At 38.2% G+C, this 19,427-nt stretch overlaps 1 protein-coding gene and 1 long non-coding RNA gene across 3 annotated transcripts in view; both read right to left on the reverse strand.

The window, feature by feature from the left end:
* LOC135087961 (uncharacterized) overlaps positions 1-10,600 on the reverse strand; it is a 146,463-nt gene extending 135,863 nt beyond the window's left edge. For both annotated transcript variants that reach the window (XR_010260936.1, XR_010260935.1), the window contains exons 1-2: positions 10,370-10,600; positions 3,214-3,542 (exon numbers count right to left, since the gene is read on the reverse strand). This is a non-coding gene — a long non-coding RNA (uncharacterized LOC135087961). The remainder of the gene's footprint in view (positions 1-3,213; positions 3,543-10,369) is intronic.
* Positions 10,601-14,579: 3,979 nt separating this feature from the next.
* On the reverse strand, positions 14,580-19,391 carry LOC135087958 (peroxisomal N(1)-acetyl-spermine/spermidine oxidase-like). Its single transcript, XM_063982824.1, has 3 exons — positions 19,231-19,391; positions 16,316-16,522; positions 14,580-16,245 (listed from the first exon to the last, which is right to left on the reverse strand). The coding sequence occupies exons 1-3, from the start codon at positions 19,293-19,295 to the stop codon at positions 14,892-14,894; spliced, it is 1,626 nt and encodes a 541-aa protein (XP_063838894.1). The 5' UTR covers positions 19,296-19,391; the 3' UTR covers positions 14,580-14,891.
* Positions 19,392-19,427: the final 36 nt, after the last annotated feature.

Here is a 19,427-nt window from a genome sequence, read left to right on the forward strand (position 1 = left end):
GTTCACCTAGTGGGAGGCCTGCCCACGTTACGTCTTCCGTCTTTTAAACTGTACTCGACCAAAGTGCGAACGATTTTTTGGTCAATAGCAAGCTTTTCAGTACTTTAGTTACTATAGGCGAGTTACTCTACAAAATTACTCGACTAGTGCGAACAAGGCTTTACTGAGAAAAAGCTGAGGCTTTTCTTTGTACAGTCGGATACGATTATCGCTGCCAGTATTTATCATTTCGCTGAATCCGTAAGTCAATTTGCAGAGAGTATTACAACAGACTTAAGTGTAACACTAGCCTATAGTTTTACTACTTAACCGTTTATTCTTTTAAAATGATACGGTACGATTGAGTTATTTAAAAGAAAAAAGTTAAATCGATTTGATATCTACATTTTTATAGTCTGAGCTAATGGAGCGGAGCTAGTGGAGTACCTACTACAATTGCAGGGCGGTTATTTAGTTTGTGATTTGGGTATTGTAATGTTTGCCTATGTGTAAGTAAAAGGGTCAATTTATAATGCTTTGTTTGTAAATATTTTTTTCTTAGACTAGACAAACACAAAAAAAAAAAAATCTTTTTATTTAATTTTGTTTTTTGGCAATGACTAATTAAATTACATTTGAAAGCACTCAAAAGCTTACCACTCCTTTAGAATGCATGCTAGTCTCCTAAAAAAGATACAGGCGATATTTTTTACACTGACTGTACGTTTTAACGCAAAGGAATTGTCTGATGACAAAATAAGCCGTACAGGGAAACAATCAAGGTGGGCAAAATAATTAACGTGAAGATTAGTAGGCCCTTGGTTTGCTGCCAACTTTCCGGCGTGCAATGGAGTGTTAACAATTGTGTTACAGAGATACCTACATAGCGAAATATTTTGTTGCTAGTGTTACACTTCCTAGTAATTTTTCAGCATAGAAGTAAGTCCACATTCCTGAAAACGCTCCAAAGAACATTTAATCTGTTGCTAATTCATTATTATTTTGACTTATCCTACTTAGTAAATTCAACAATAAAAATATTAATACCTATTACAGAGTAATTAGTACAGTTCGTGACAAAAAACTTGTATTTGAAGCTAGAACTTTGTAGATTGTAGATTTGCATTTACATATTTTAGGAGTTAGGTATACAGCTTATTGTTTTTATTATAATATGTGACATAACAAATTGCTAAGCATTAGGTAATTAGTGCCAAGCCGAGGAAAAATTTCAGCAACACTAATTATGTAAGTAGAAAACTTAAATTCTTATATGGCTTCATAGTCGCCGGGCGAAAAGGCTTTCGTATAATGGAACAATTAGTAACAGCTTATCTTATCGAGTAATCAACAATGTAGAGTCAGCGTGCCTGTGGCTAGTACAGTACAATAGAATAGGCACTTAGAAATATTTTCTGTTTTTAAAACTCTTGTTGCTACTATTACCTCCTTACTCATAAAAAGAATCAATGTGAGCATTTCCATTCTCGTTTTTCCTATAAGCAAACGACGCAAAAAAACAGAATATTACTTTTTAATATTTGTTATCCTTAATTGAATCAATTGTTCTGAGTAACATAAAATAAGACCTAGTTAGTTACAAAACACAAAATGAAAACGTGTACATTGCTTAAAAATCAATTTGCAACTGTTAAGACGCCCAGAATATCATAGGTAGTAAACTTGTATTCGGAGTATGCTTTATCTAGGTATTTCAAAATTGCATACTACGTAAGGAAAGACCTACGTTGTCGATTATGCCGTCAATTACAACTATGAGCAATACTACTGTGATTAAAATAATTCGCCTTGTCGAAGGCCAGTGCGAATGTCGCGACTTTTGGAGTGCAGCCAACATATTAATAGTAAGTACTATCATCCCTACGACCGATATTAAACAAGGAAATGAAATAAGGAGGAGATATCACATCGATAGATTCTGATACGATATCGTAAGCGATAAGAGTCGAACGGTGAAAGCTCGGAATAGCCGACTCGTGATCCGAGGAACGCAGATTCGAACCCCTCCGCCCGACTGTTGTGGTGAACCCATCCGTGACACAAGCATATTTGGCTTACCACTTGTTATAAAAAAAGGAAATGAAATAAGGAGGAAAGTACGTCCTATCGATAGTTATGATATCGTATGGGACAATAGCAAACGGTGAAAGTTCGGACTGGCCGACTCGTGATCCGAGGAACGCGAGTTCGAACCCCGCCGCTGCTCTACTATCGTGGTGAACCCACTCGTAACACAAGCATATTTAGCTTACTATTAAAAAAGGAAATGAAATAAGGGGGAGACTTCATATCGATATATACCTACGATAATCAATCAAGATTATCTACACAGAAATATGATAGGTTTGTGTGACGGTGTATACAGGTTAAGGGCCATCAAACGATACGAGAGTCAAACATCGTGAGTGATGTTTACGTTTTGGCTTTAGTATTTTCATTAATATCAACTAAGGATTTTGATCTGATAGATACGCGAGTTCCTATATGTTTTTGACCAATAAATTGGGTCATTACATATGGATTTGTATTGTTAAGATCAAAGTTAATGTTGCTCTTATGGCAAAACTATAATAAACTAATAATATAAACAAAGAAATAAACCTTAGTTATGGCCAAATTATAAGAAATTAATACAAACAAAGAAATAAACTTTAACCCTTATTTTTCAGCAATGTCAAACGTCTAACCAGAGTATGTAACACAATAGAAGATATTCACTTGTTTATTTATGATTGTTAAACATTATCAGCCGCTGATTCATCGTGAGACATGAAAATAGCCGAGTTTAGTAGCCGCCCTAAATCATACCGTTTTGTATCTGTCCGCGTTGTCTTCTTAGTTGCCAATGGCCGGCACGAGGCGTAAATATCTATGGCCCACTTTATATTTCTTCCTCTTTCAATTCGGACCTTTATTATGCCATAAATATGGTAGCTAAAAACTATAATAAACCTTGTTTAAATTGGATTATCTATGTGGCACTATAATTTAGTTAGCACTTAATTCACGCCATAATAAAATTGTTTAAGTAGAACGAGATTGGTCCATTTATTAAGTAGATGCCGTATATTTTTTTAGTAGATGATAATATCTCAATATATCTTAAAGTTATTTTTGATTGACCAAAATACAATTTCGGTATCTTTACTATTTACTGCCGTTTAACACACACCAATGTACTGAAATATACACAACAATGTAACTGACACTTACCTTTATAGCATGCCAGGTGAATCAATGCGGCGATTTGTAGACACTTCCAGAATTTCCCGCCGGTCCACAATACAGTCAAATCTCGATCAGTTCACACACAAACTACACAATGAATCCACAAGTATCTTTAACTTTAACTAACACCAATTTAACGATTAAAAACTACAACGAACCTCGATAGGCACTTTAAATATGGAAAACGATTCTAAACGACGAATTTGAAGCACACGCTTACGCACTAAAGAATGTCCCGACTATTTTCTATCAAAGATTTAATTTTAGATAAAAGTTCTAATGTCGCTCCGTTTTGCGCCGCACGCATTCGAGACCTGAAACAAATGGATTGTAGGATTATTAAAAACTAATCAATCATTTTAACAAACGCCCTACAGCGGCTACAGCCGACAGGTAAAGGACTTAGAATTAATACAATAAGCTGTTATGTTACACGAAATGATTTAGTTATGTTATTAAATAAAAATGGCCTTCGTAAACTCCTTGAAAAGTAATAAAAAGATGCATTCCATTTTTTCAGAGGAGATATTCAGTAGTAGTGCTACCTAATACTTTCAAAAAAGTTGTGATTTATGATTGATTTTTCCAGCCATAATATTATGAAGATCGTTATAACATCTCGAATCATAATTCGTTATTCGTCATTGATATTCATTTCATTTGTTTACCGCTGCAGTCAGATAGCGATTGACCAGCGTGACTAAGGGATCTCAGACAAAATATACCATCTTAGCGTGCAATCACAACGCTCCACCGGTCTACATTATCATCTATACCACAATAGCGTGACGTCAGCACTGAGGATCAACATCTCAAAGAATTTTTGCAAAAATTTCCCCATCAATCTTCACCGTGCAAAAAGCCTCAGGACTAGACACTTGATTTATCTATTTGAATATTAGCTCGGGAAGTAGGTCGTATCCGAATACTCGGCGTATAGCGGGAATTGTGGCCAAGAATTCTCATATTATTATGGTACGCATCTGAGGAAATTTATGGCGAGTGATTTTATTCACTTTTGTGGACAAGGACGCAGCGATGGGATGCTATGCGAGTACGCGCGACGGCAGATTATTTGGCAGCGCCTCGGTATAGAAATGTCATAAAGTTGGAACATCATTTAATTCTGGCAATCACTGTCTGCGGTATTGCATCTATACTGCTGTCATCGAGCTGTGTGTTGGACGACACGTTAGCAGCGATGCGGCGTGTGACGGAGCGTAGATTTCTCAACTCACTGGCTGGCTCACAAAGTGGTCTAAATGTCACCGTTTTTTGATAGCATACGTATTACATATTTATTATTTACAAAGGAATGCGTTTTCCGTTGAAAACATAGTAGATCTCTGGAGAAAATGCAGGTGAAAACTAATTTTAAGAAACACATGTGCATTGACTATCTTATTACAATCTCGCTTCTAAAGCTTGTAGAGTTACCTCAACTGTAAAATCCAACTTTACTGATCCTCGAGTGGGTTGAAACGTAAAGTGCTAAAGCTGTTTTATTATATCAAACATTTTCTAAATCAAAAAGTTTATGCCTAAATATAGGATGTACCTAGATACGAAGTATTCCCAAACAATTAAATAAGATCAGCGGGTATATTTTGTAGTTAGTGACTTTTATTAAGCGATAAATAACGACTACTTGCTTACGACTACCTATTAAACGAACCGCCATAAAATCTCATGGAGTGCAAGAAATGATCGCAAGTCTGTAAATATTTATCCAAATCTACAATATGACAAACCTTATCCACACAAGCCGCGGACTTAAAGGCAGTTTGGAGTGAGAAACGTTTGTCAAATGTTTTTATTTTATAGCGAACGTCTCTCGCCCTAACAGCGGGGTTATTCCGAAAAACGTTATCCTAAGTTTCGAATGTTGCTATCTCTATCACACAAAGCGAGATGCCAGTGCGAGCGATGGTGACAGATAGACCCGAAACTACATAAACAGCGTTTCGAAGTAGACCCCACAGGCGGGTGTAGGGTCTTTCTCGAGCCTCGGTCGTTAACGAGCGCATTCGCGATCCACGAAGCAACATGTAGGATAGGTGCTTGTATGGCACATCCAGCTACACACTGCACCTTATTTTGTAGAAATAGATGCGATTTTACAGCACAAAAATTTAAGTGTTGATACTACTGTTGCGTAACATTTTGTAAATAAAATATGAAATCAACTGAAACAGGGGTTGAAAAATGTCTCAGTCACCTTATCTTTCAATTTCAATATGCACTCAAAGATTTTATTAACATCACTATCCCATGATTGTTAGATGCATTTTCCAATATTTTTATTTTCTTTATAGTCAGTTCGATGTGATCCATCCATAAGTATTTGCTTTCTTATTTTTTTATTAAGGCTTATTTTTCAAATTACTTACAATACCAAAGTAAAGACAAAGACCACACCACAACTCTACAATTTAAATTTTGATTAGTTCTTAAATCTTTCTTTCTTTACGAGTCCTACGACAAACATTAACGTCACTATATTCAAAATGCAATAAGACCACTAAAGTAATCCAGCACAATCGTCCTCTACTTTTCATTTTATGTTAAAACACAGCTTTAAAAGAAACTGGAGATATTTGCGAGCGCTGGTTAAATAACATTCGTTGACACGTGAAATGCTAATTTGGTCGGTAATTTCGACCCGTGCCGGGTGCACTGTAAAAAGGGCTCTTTATAACACAATACACATGCAAATTCTAAATACATTTGACGTAATAATGTTTCAAAAAACTTACATAAAATTCTGCAAATAGTACCTACACTGCGCCCAAGCTCTACACTTTATTTTCGTAATTAAAAAAAAAGTGGGCTAAATTCAATAATGAAAGTTGCAATTATGCTTTAAAAAATATTTCTTTTATCAATTTATCTATAGATGTATTATTCGAATTATAAACAGAAACAGTGTTTGAGCTATGCGTGTTATGCTTTATTGAAAGGGCGGCATTATTTGGAAGCATGCCTACACACGTGAATGAAAGTGATCTGGCAAGACAATCGATACGTGAAAATATAAATAAATAAATAAATATAATCGCAAGTGATTTCACGAATCGATAACAGACGGGTAATTTGTGATACATTTTCGTAAATGTTTCGTAGCATCCAAAACGTAGCATCCACTTAACTTCGTAGTATAAAGGTACTACTAAGACTAAAAATACGCCAAATCCATATCACCCATAATAAAATTAAAACTGCACATCCGTAGCCTTGCTCAGTACATACCTACATACTTAGTTCAAAATTGAATTGTGATGCCTGCACTAATATGCGCGGGCCTTTAGAGGGCATGCACAATGCACATTTGAGAATTCAAAGCATTCATACCTTTGATCTCACGGCCGGCAGTTCTCTTAATTCCAGCCCTGTTAACGGGAAAAAATTCGCAGAATTACAGACGTACAGGGACAATGGATTAAAAATACGAGGAGAAACTACGAAAGAACGTACGGCTGATTTTAGTGCTTTTTTCTGTGATCCGCATCATAGGAAATACCTGCATAGGCACCTAAAACATTTAAAAATGTCAAATAATACTCATAATCTGTCGCAAATATTTGAGCTTTCCAAAAGCTAGCTTCCATTGATTTCGTTTCAACACACACAGTCGAAATTTTGTAAACATCCGGGAAACATTCGAAATAGAGTATTCGTGAATAATTGTTGTTCAAGCCTATAGTTTCGCGTTGCCCAATTTACGGTTCTGCGAATTGTTTCACCGTTTCACTGTTTTTCGAATGGATTTGTGCTGGCAGCCATCGCTGATTGAGTTACTTAGTTGATTATTATCGTTCATCTGGATTTACATGTGTTTTTTTTTCTGCCTTTTAACAAAAACATGTAATTTTTTTACGAAATTATTTCAAGCACTTACTTGATTTGTTTTCTAAAGAGGTACACACAGAAGTGTGTACCTCTTCCCTCTCGGCCCAGAAGGGCAAGCCTATTTCTTCACTAGTCTAAAACATACAATTTCGTATAAATATGGGGGTCAAATAAATAGGACTGTAAAAATACATCTATAGATATTTAACTTTCACACCGAGTAAAAATTTATTTCACGAAATCTATTTTTGGTTTACAGCTAAATTAGACACAGATAATATCTTAGGTACTTCACGCGAACAACTTATAAATAACCACCGATAAGGCTTCGCAGTTACTAACACATAAAAATCCTTGAAACAGGTTAGATCCTAAAGTTAGTACAATTTGTCATTTAATTTTTGATTTAGGTAAAAATACGGCTTCATGATCTGATTTTACTGTTTCTGAACACGCAAACCCTACAAGAAAACTGTATTACGTACAAAGCAAAGGTCTCTATTCATCCAGTAGTCAACTAAGTAGTTAGTGGATATAAAATAAATTAGGTCACACTTTTTACAGATTGTTAAGTCAAAACCTGCATGACTATTTTTTGTAACTCTGATAATCCTGAAACTATTGGGAAGTAATAACAGTTAATATTTCCTATCATCACAACATACACATTCATGTGATTATAAAGAGTTGTGGATTTTCTTCCCTTCCATAATATGAAAATACGCACTGTACCAACTCTATAGAGATTTATTTATTTATTTAAACTTTTATGCCAAAATAAATTTGTACATAAGGCGAACTTAATTATTAACTAACTGCGGCGAGATTAACTGGTTAGCAAAACTAAAACTGTGAAATTACATCACTATCCTCTCTCTCTCCCTAGCTCTCATTGCCTAAATGTCATGGTAAGAAATATACAAGCATTTGTATTAGATCACCCAATACTGTGCCCACAATCCTATCAAGCTGCCTGATCATCCGATGTCAAGACTTCACCACAGAAAAAGAATCAACTAAATGTTTTAAAGATCAGACAAACACCTTCTTAAAACGAAATTACAACTTCCAGTTACTTAGGCAAACGTCTTAGGATAATCAAATGTTCATTAATCATTGATCGAGAACCCAACCGACTCCATTACGAGTACAGCTCGAGACCGAAGCATCTCACAACATGATACGCGTTCTGTAGGACTCGTGATTAGCAGAACTTTGAGTAATGATGACTTTAGATCTTTGGTTCATTTACTATTTCATTTCGTTTATTGAAATAATATTTTCCTACTTAGAATAATGCTGCTGCGAAATATCTACTGTAAATACTTATGTCGAAAGCTCATATTATACCAAAAGTATACTTAGGTAGAAAATTTTGGAAAAAAACTTAAATCGACGGAAATGTTCAGTACCTCTAGTAGGAAAAACTTTCGAGTTCGTTTCGTTGCGTATTCAAAGTGTCATCGAAAAATTTTGTATGAAAAATTAAACAGCGCCCCCTATATTATAGCCGCCCTAGGGGGCGCTGTTTAATTTTTCATACAAAATTTTTCGATGACACTTTGAATACGCAACGAAACGAACTCGAAAGTTTTTCCTACTAGAGGTACAGTTATGTTGTAATAAAGGTTTTTATAATAACCAATGTTATTATTAAGTAACAATTTCTCTAGCTAGGATATTTTTAACTAAAAGTTTCAGGCGATAATATGTTGAAGTTCTCTTTTCAGACATGAGTATGTTTCACGGGTTAAACGGTCTTGATGCTAATGCAATCGTATCTACCAAAGTAATCGTAGCTAACGTGAGTTCTGACCGTGCGGCTACGAAATTTAGCCACATCGCAACCGTACCGTAAAATAACTAGACCCTCGAAGAGGTAGGTAGACCCCACCTATTTGAGTTTCTTCAGGGCAATCTCAGCATCAGTTATATTAGACATGACGTAATTGATTGAGGTCGCAGCGAACGTTCCCGGCACGATTGGGCCGGACCAGTTGCCTAACTAGCTTTGTAGTACCAGCCCCGGGACCAATTAGACGTAAGAGGAAATTGCATCTCTTGGGATAGCTCACAAATTGGCCAAAACGTCAGCAACTCTCGAATTGAAATGACAATTTGCCGTTCAGTTAGTTTCGCAACATCAGCAATCGAGTTTCCGCGCCGTCGAGTTAGCGATATAATTCACGAGTAAAAAGTTTTGAACGTTTCTCCCTCAAGGGTATCGATTACCTGATGTTGGGGAGTCAGTGTTCACTTGCTCTGGAATGTAAAATCTCATTTGGAAGCATGATACTATTTTCAGCCTTTTGACGTAAAATGAAGAACTTGGTTATGGATCTGACAATAAAACGTACCTAAGTACTGAAAACTTAGAAGTATTCAATTTATAAAAATTATTTTTATTAGGGACTTATGAATTGTTCGATTAAATGAATTGTCTTAATAATAACATTTACAGAAACCCTCTTTTATGGAAAAACAAATGATATCATGAGAGAAATTGAAATATTCGTCGACACAATTCAACAATTTATAAAGGAAGATTTGAACATTGAGAAAACGTCTATTAAAAGTTCTGTAATGTCTAGATGCTTAAGCATTCTCAGCATTCTTTATCGAATGTTTTCGAATTGTGAAGTCAGAAGCGAAAAACTGATAACTCTGTTATTAATGAATACATAAATTCTGAAACATTGGCCGGTGTTTTAACATGATGTTTCATGAATATTGATTGTAATTTGTTTTGGCTTACAAATGAAACGAAACCTTGTATTGCCGAATGGAAATGGGAGATTTTATGAAGCCTTTTGGACGACTGAATTACTTCGTGATTGATCATGAAAACCTACAAAAGAGGCATGCGTCACGCCTCTCCTGAGGCAACACGGAGTGAAAAATGCTGCAGCTTCGCGCCGGCTAAATGCTTTCGGACATTAAAATGTCTGATATTTCTAAAATATTTCGTTACTGAAAGATGTGTGTCGCGGTCGGTGCTTGGCACCAGGCCAGTGACTGCTCTCCTCACCCTCGACAACTTGTGTAAGATAAAACGCAGCACAACCTATGCGTCCTGGGAGACAAATGGACATTTTCTACGCAGCTCATTTGCACAAAAGGGAGTGTTATGATGTAACGAAAAATTTTGGATTTTTAGGACCTTAAATAAAGATGGACAATTTACATACAGAGCTTGGATACCTTACCTACGCATGTCTGTTTTCAGGATTTATGAAATTTTTATGAAAAATATCAAATTAGAGTGGCATGATTTTTGCGTAATTATTCTTACCTTTTCAGCTCAATAAACTTCGTTCGGGACTCGTGTCAGAAGAACCAGGATCATTAAGGATAGGTACGAACGACCTTAGAGGGCCGGGTGCGTGCGAAAGGCCGAAAAACCGCAGAAGGATGAATGAAAATCGCACAAGTATGAACAGTCATGTGTGCAGCCTGCACTCAGGCGGCGCGTCGCGTGGCACAGCGCGAGTTCGCGAGCGCAGCGATGCAACGTGCAGTGTCCGACCGCAGGGCGACGCGCGCCGCCCGCCTGCCTCCGAGCGACTGCCGCGAGCGAGCCGCCCGGGCCGCGCTCGCCCCGCCCGCGCCACGCGCAACCACGCACCGCCTGCACCGGCGCCACGCACCGCTTGCACCACCACGCGCTGGCTGCCTCGCCTCGCACCGCGCGCCTCCGTCGAGCTCGGTTCACGCACCACGCGAAATCGATGTATTCTACGAGAAGGCGTGCGGAGATCGCGGCGGGGGATCACGCACCGCGCGGGGGGCCGGTCCTGCGCGCTGCGTCACGCATCTGTCTGGACGCTTTCTTGCTGCGTGCCCCGCAGCCGCCATCTGCAGAGACTCCGCGGAGAGCCGCCCCGTGACATTGCGACGGTGTGAATGCCCTACGCAACGGTTTTTTCAACGCAACTAATCGGTGTCAGTTTGTCACGGCCATGCTGACTAGTTTATATCCGCGGCGCATTCAAAACAAACATATTTTTGATCCTAAAATATTTTTTGCGACGTAAGAGTGCTCTGACGACGTTATTTATCAATGGAAATTTATTAACGAAAATAAAAGCTCTTTTCAGAGTTGAGAACAGACATTTCATCAAATGAAAGTTATTTTCGCGAGACGTAAGAAACATAAAATATTTCAGCTTAAGAAAATTTAAAGGGGTTAAGAATGAGCACTGATTCTTTCAGGATAAATTGATTAAATCCTTCTCTAAACCGAGTCGTTCGTCAGGGGAAGCTAAGCACGCGTTCAGCGGCATTCGTCTCGCGTCACATCCATCACTATTACAATCAATTCTTAGTGAATTAGACGTGGAGTTTAGAGACTCTATAGAGCGCTGAGTAAGACCGATGAAGCCCGCAGAGTTGCAACCAAGACTTATTTCACAGTTGGCGTCTTAAAGGGGTATTTTCCGAACGTAACGCTCGTTGCTGTAATAAATTGCTCTTGAAACTACACGTCTACTAATCCGCTGCGGGTAATTAGTAGATTAGACACCAAAGAAAGCATACAAAAACATACAATCACGATAAATACGAATGTTGGAACGGCACGTAGATATTCTTATTGCTCTGCAATCTCTGTCAGGCAACCTGGCAAGACAAGACTCGTTCGTAGCAACATATCCCAATAAATAGCTATTGTAAAAACACATTTTTGAATAAATTAACAAAAATAACTTACCTAGAATTTACAATATTTCACAGATTATAGGTACACATCCAACTCACTAAGCACTTTATGCTATGTAGCCTGAGGCTGAAACTAAAACTAAAAATATAATATTTAATGCTGGTATTTTGACTGGCAACTAAAAATAAACTTATCCGTAGAGCTGAATAGATGCAAATAAAGTTATACTGCGGCCACCAGCAGGCATTGCCGCGATAGCACATCAAGCTAACACAACGGGCTCTTATGTAGTCATAATAGGTTCCATTTTTCAACGAAATGTGCAGTGTGATGTGCAATCGACTGTACGTACGCGCGGAAATAGAATATTTGATTTATGATTTTTCAGTACATAAAACTACGAGTAACTGTGTCTGAAAGCAGCGTATGTGCGAATTAACAAGTTGGCGCCACTGAATAAGTCATAAAATATGCATTTATACTGGAAAATTATATCACATAAGTACTCTATCAAGAATACATTAGCAATAGGCTACATTGAACTTCCCTGTAAAGATAGTATAAATGTGTGGAAATAAATAAATAAAATAATTAAAAAAACTTAAGACTAAGCTAAAACCGAGATAGTTAGGTACTTCTCTAATTAAGGTTGTAATATCGTTCAATAAATGTCAGTTATACACTTTGTTTTCTTTATTTCTCAACCTTGGTTCCAAAGTTTAAGGGCAAACAACATCTGCTTTCGCTAATACTGCCCTCCACAGGATCGTTATGATTCGTATCTACCCTTAACTAAATAGCTAGGTTAGGCTTAGAGACTCTAAGCGCTCTGAAAATATTACCTAAAAATACCTACAACGTAGGTACCAATAACTATATCTGGCTATGTTGTACCCTTAACTAAATAGGTATTTAAACACTGAAAATCTTACGTCAAAATACCTACAACATACCAATAGATACATCTTGCAGGCAGTTGTATTTGTGTCCATTAAAAATAGCGCCTCTCTCCGTCGATCCCTTATCTGCAGCTTACCAGTAATTGAGTTACAGCCATGAGGAAATCGCTTCTCGCGCAGTATCCTGGGCGCCATAGAAAACTCTTGGATTAACAGGGGAAGGGAATGAAGGCTCAGAAAACTCGGAGGCTATAACAACCCGCAATAGGTAATGTGCATGTGGATTGAGTATATTTTTGACTCTTGCATTCATTCATCAAATAAATTTCATTTGTACAGTATTAAAACTTCGGGTCCGTGGCCGAATCCCCCTGTGTTCGACGCACCCGTGGTCGACGCCCCCGGTCAGATAGAAGCAATTTTTAATCAAATGTACAGTCAGTCACAAACATATTTATAAACAAATAAATATTTATACTGATCGTACAAATAAATGTTTAATATTATTTTACCATAGTGATACCTAAAAATATAATAGGTTTTATTTTAACCTATCATATTTATCATAGGTTTTATTTGCCTATAATAACATGTAAATCGTTTGACCTAATCAAAATAATTGTAACAATCAGTCTTTAAAATAACTCTACTCTCTCTACATTTAACTAACTACAAATAAAAGTTTTAATTATAAAAGTTTTAAGTATTTTTAACAAAAAATTAAATACATCATTTTAAATAGCGTCAAACATGCATGGTTTTCGTTGACTGTACTTAGTGCAAAAGCCGAAAAAAATATGATATTAAATTTATTTAAATTGGGGGCTTCAACCACGGGTGCGTCGAATACTGGGGGACTCGACCACGGACCCAAAACTTCTCGCCTTCTATTCTAAGTCATCGGCAGCATTGGATCTAAGTACTTCAAACAATTCGTTTAAGTTACGTAACGAAAGCATTTTAGTTTTTTCAGGTGGTAGCTAAATTTTATACTCACAAAATCTTTTCAAATTGTCCATGTCGCACAATTCCAAATAATAATCCGCCGTTTACAGCTATAAATCCGTGACCAGTACAGATTTTGGTTATTTAATCAATTAACTTGAACAGTAGGAAATTAAACGCAACAAAGTTAGGCTGACCATTTCCTAGCACCCGGTGTGGAACAATTGCTAACTCCGATTTACCGCTTTTCGGCATGAATATACAATAGCTGTAAATAAACTTTAGCGACCACTTATCAAGATGAAGCCAGAAATGCTTTTTCCGTATAACAACTTGAATGAGACCACAAATTATCATAACTATGCACGTTCAATAGTAATCCCTTATCTTTCTATCGTCGGAAAATATGATGCCGCATAAGAAAAACAATGGAAAAATATGTTGCAGTTACTAGGCTTGTGATAATGATCTTGGTTGTGAGTATAACTAAATAAGAGATTTTGGTTTCTACCCACTTAGTTTGAAATAATGATTTTATTTATTAAATAACTATAGTAGACAGCAAACCAAAATGTAGCATAAGTCGTTTTAATAGCTGTAAATCACAGTTAAAATCGAATGTGCTGTATGTTGAATCTATTTACCACAATGACCCCCCATAATATGTTTTCATGAGCATGCATGAAAATTATTTGTTATTGCGGTTTAGTCCCTGAAAATAGTCGTTTCACTAAATCTTTGTGGGTTTTACTTTTCGGTCATTTGGGCGATTTCATTGCGTTATGTCTATTATAAGGCCCACCTACAATATTTAAATGTGGTCAAACAAGGATTCGCGGTAAGCCCCAAGCATTTTATTTACGCATAGTCTATACTTTATTTAAAATATTAGAGTGATGTTTACGAGTATTGGTTATCCCGATATTATTTTTGGCTAGGTTCAAGCCTAAATAATTATAATAGGTACACTAGCACCTTCACCAAATTAAAACAAAGAAAAATACGAAGAAGACGAGTATATTTCCAAAAGTCTCAATCACACCACAGACCAATGTTTACAATATACATAATTCATGGGTAACTATTATAAAGGCGAAATATCAAATAAGTTACGAGCATCATCCGAGTTTCAAAACTAACAACAGGAACTCCTGGAAAAGTTGTCTGAGATAAGTTAGTAGTTACGCAGACATGACTCCCGGATGAAAATATTAAAGGAGTAGAACAACCGAGCGGGAAACTTTCTCTATATTTCGCACCCTGTGACATGTAAAACCCAACACTATTATACTCGTGCATACCATTTCACAATTTTAATTGGTGGCTTTACAATGCTTCTTTGGTTTCCCAGATTCTATCATAGGCAATGGAGGACCTTTGTATTGCAATGTCAACTGCACGATTCGTTCAGCTTCTCTCACACCACTCAACCTTGCTCCAGAGACAGTAGCGAAGTGACCAGGAACAGTGGCTTCCCCAGCGAATAACAAAATAGGTGGTATCGACTCCCGTGGGCCCGGCAAAGGACACGCCAAGGCTCTTTGAGCGCTACCATCAGTACACTTACAATCATAGGAATAGGCGCCACGGAAGAAAGGATCTGACGTCCAATGAGATCTCAATATTGTCATGGGGTAGGGTATGAAATTGTTTCCAGTAGCCATCCTCAGCAGTTGTGTTAGTCCTTCTGCTACATCTTTGTCACAGAGCCCCTCCATCAGCATGGCTTCTCCGCCAACAACCCACGCACACAAGACGTGCTTACTGTTAGGCACCGGTTCAATCGCAGTCACACCTCGAGTCCAATCGCCACGAGAACTAAACGGAACATTCTTACCAAATTTGAAATCCAGGTCACCTTTATGCCAGAACCAAAAAGGTCTACAATATTCTAGATATACTTTATTGCAAAACCCAAATCCGAGGCAACGCATCGCATCTATTTTTGACGCAGGCAGTGCTGGGCAGAACATCCTAGCGGCATTAGCGACTAGTACGCCGAGGGATACTGTTATTATAACGTAGTCAGCAGGGAATTCTTCACCGTCGGTAGTGCACACAATAGCTCGGTAGCCGCTCTTTTGAGATGTGCCCCAGTACACACAGTTAACGGGTTTGCAATAACGAATAGCGCCCTCCGGTATTTGTCGTAGTAATGGAGCTAATATGCCAACTAATCCTAGTGGGACGCGGACCTCCCCGCCTGGCATGTTCATGAAACATCCGATGTGGTCAGCGCACAGCATAGCTGTGTCATCGCCACATCGAGCACTGAGCATGTGCGCTAGACCAAACATAACTCTTGCTGCATCATGCTGCTGATCATCAGGGTATTCATGTAATTCCTGCTGTATTCTCAGGCTCATAAAGTTTATTAGCGACCCTTGTTGTTTATTTCCTCCCAAACAATAAATCTGAGCAGTCTCCTCTTCGATTTGTCGGAATTTGTGGTATGCAGTAATAGTGGGTGGAAACGCCATCTTGCCACAGACGATTCTGTTGAAGAGGCCTCTAGTGTGTTCAGCGCCTGGAACTCCAGGGCGAGGGGGACTCTCAGTGGCAGACAGAGTGTACACTGGATGTGTGAAAGCATTGTCCTGTTTCCAATGAGACCCAAGTTCTGCGACTATATCTCCGAGCCAGCACGAGTGAATGCGTCCTCCAGGTCTGAAAAAAGATCGTTGATGAGGCGTTTGATTGTAAGTTTACTTGGTTCTTGTAATAATAATATTTGAACCTTTCATAAGCTTCGAGGACAACAATGTTGTTGATGCCGCGCTGCGACAGCCTGGCTGCAGCTGATATGCCGGCCATGCCAGCGCCTATGATGACGACTCGGGGCTCCGGGAAGCTCAGGTCAGCATTACAAGGGTCCACGCCACAGATCCCTCGATCCTCTAAATCGGGCCCGCAATCTAATATAGCTGGAGATTTTTCCGACACCCTTAAACAAAGGTGTTATAAGTGTAACGAATTAAACTAGCGCCACCTTGTGTCATAGCTTCTGTAACCTGTTTAAATATGGAAAAGAAATAAAATAAATGCAGTCTGTTATCCGCCATTGTGTAGTTTCAATAGGTTATGGGCCCAGACCCGTTTTTATCAGTTTTTATCAAGTATTTTCGCAGTGTTCAGTAGTAAAATGTCAGGAAATTACTCAGTAAACGTTCCTAAACTGAAAGGGCGTGAGAATTATGACGACTGGGCATTTGCAGTTGAAAATTTTATGATCCTTGAAGGCGTCGATTTGTCTAGTAAAGAAGTGCTAGATGAACAGAATGACAGAAAAGCCAGAGCAAAGATGATCATGACCATCGATCCCACCCTTTACGTACACATTAAAGGGGAAAGTACAGTGCTGAAAGTGTGGAACAAATTGAAGTCACTGATTGCAAGAAATTCCTCAAAGCGACAAAGTCAAAATGGCAGTTACGGTAATTCAAATTATCGAAGAAGTAATGAAACGCAAAATGTCAATTCTGTCAATGTCAATAATGTAAACAAATCTTCAAAGATTCGTTGTTACAAATGTAAACAGATTGGACATTTCAAGAGCCAGTGTACAGCAGGGAAAGCAAATTTGAATGCATTTAGTGCCGTTTTCTTGACAAGTCAATTCAGTCAGAACGACTGGTATGTGGATTCCGGCGCGAGTACTCACCTAGTATCAAACGAGAAGATGTTGTCGAATGTTTCGTATGAGCCGAAAACCAAAGAAATACTTGTGGCAAATCAGACCAGTGTGCAAGTAATATGTTCAGGAGACTTACAGATTACGACTGCAGTAGGAAACAAGCAGTATGAAGTAAATGTAAAGAATGTCTTATGTGTTCCTAACCTCACCGCTAATTTGCTGTCTGTGAGTAGAATCATTGCGAGTGGAAACAGAGTGGTTTTCAACAAGAAAGGCTGTTTTATCTACAACTCACAGAATGAATGCATTGGTGAAGCAAAGTTAGAGAACAGTGTCTATAGATTGAACATAGCAAGGTCACAGCAAGTTTTGGCAGCGACAGTAAAAACATCAGTAACTACATGGCACAGGCGGCTAGGTCACATAAACTCAAAAGACCTTGGCAAAATGAAGAATGGAGTGGTTGACGGCGTGACATTCCAAGAGAAAAGCGAAATTGACAAATCCAGTTGCACAATTTGCTGCGAGGGCAAGCAAACAAGGCTCCCGTTTCCTATGAGTGAAAGCAAAAGTCAGAATGTGCTGGACTTGGTTCACACAGACCTTTGTGGACCAATGGAGAACAGTTCGCTCGGAATGGCTAGATACATGTTGCTATTTGTAGATGACTATAGCAGAATGTGCTTTGTCTACTTTCTACAGTCAAAGCATCAGACATTCAGATACTTCAAGGAATTCAAGACGTTAGTAGAAAACCAGAAATCCAGGAAGATAAAGGTTCTAAGATCTGACAATGGAGGTGAATTCTGCTCAACTGAGATGGAGGAATACTTGAAGCAAAGTGGTATAGTTCATCAGAAGACAAATGCATACACTCCGGAGCAAAATGGTGTATCAGAACGATACAATAGATCTATTATTGAAAAAGCCAGATGTCTACTTTTTGATGCTCAGTTAGAGAAAAAGTTTTGGGCTGAAGCTGTTAACACAGCAGTTTATATAAAAAATAGATCACCAGCAGCAGGATTGGAATGCGATGTTACACCTTTTGAAGTATGGACGGGCAGAAAACCGAATCTGAGTCACCTGCGAATTTTCGGTAGTCCAGTAATGGTCCATGTTCCGAAAGAGAAGCGCAGTAAATGGGATAAGAAAGCAAACAAGATGATCCTAGTTGGCTATTCGGAAAGCACAAAAGGCTATCGCTTATACAATCCAGATCAGCGGAAAATAGTTATTGCCAGAGATGTTGTGGTCATGGAGAACTCTAATGAGAACATGAAGGACGAGGATAACACAACCAGCAATCTGCCAGTAAAGAATAGTGAAGATAACCAAGGATTAGACCATTCTCAAGACCAAACTCTGGGTAGTCAGACAGATGTCACAGATGTTGAAGGACATAATGTAAGTGATCCAACTTATGTTCCAGATTCAAGTGAGTCTGACACCAGTTTTCATGACACTATGAGCCCCGAGGAAACTCATGTCACTACACAGACAGATGTGGAAAATGTTCCAGAAAAACGTGTAAGAAGAAAACCAGATAGATTCACATTTGCTAATATGTGCGTGGAGGAAGTGACAGGGGAACAAATTTCATTAGATGAAGTCATGAATGGACCTGAAAAAGAGCAGTGGAAAAGTGCAATTCAAGATGAGTTGAAGTCTTTCGATGATAATGGCACTTGGACACTAGTGGATAGGCCAGATAATGCTACCATAGTCAAGATTTAATGGGCATATCAGAAGTTTAAGATTGTTCCAAGGAATATTGTTCTGTTTTATGTTTTAGTTGGAACAGTATTTAGTTTATTTCGTTAGGAGAGAGTGTTATAAGTGTAACGAATTAAACTAGCGCCACCTTGTGTCATAGCTTCTGTAACCTGTTTAAATATGGAAAAGAAATAAAATAAATGCAGTCTGTTATCCGCCATTGTGTAGTTTCAATAAAAGGTACGTTATGCCTCATGAGTTGGCCAGGTCTTCTACTCAGAACCCCCAGTTTCTTTACATACCATCTTTTTGACAGAGGCCATATCCTCGATATGGCCCTGTGTAACCTGGTACTGAAGATTTTCATGCGTATCAAAATATTAAACTGAAAAATTATTTCACATTGAATTTATCGATATTGTCAAATCTCTTACTGTCAATGTAAGGCTGAAGTTTGTCATAGAGTTTAGAGTAATGGACTAAAATCATCCAAAGAAGA

The sequence above is a fragment of the Ostrinia nubilalis genome, chromosome 3, assembly GCF_963855985.1.
Source record: "Ostrinia nubilalis chromosome 3, ilOstNubi1.1, whole genome shotgun sequence".
NCBI classification, from domain to species: domain Eukaryota; kingdom Metazoa; phylum Arthropoda; class Insecta; order Lepidoptera; family Crambidae; genus Ostrinia; species Ostrinia nubilalis.

Excerpts from the sequence above, each read along its gene's own strand:
- LOC135087958 (XM_063982824.1), bottom strand. The coding sequence starts at position 19,295 with ATGAAAATCTTCAGTACCAGGTTACACAGGGCCATATCGAGGATATGG. Across the intron at positions 16,523-19,230 it reads TGGCCTCTGTCAAAAAGATG|GGTGTCGGAAAAATCTCCAG; the intron begins GTATGTAAAGAA and ends CCTTTGTTTAAG. Across the intron at positions 16,246-16,315 it reads GTCCTCGAAGCTTATGAAAG|ACCTGGAGGACGCATTCACT; the intron begins GTTCAAATATTA and ends ATCTTTTTTCAG.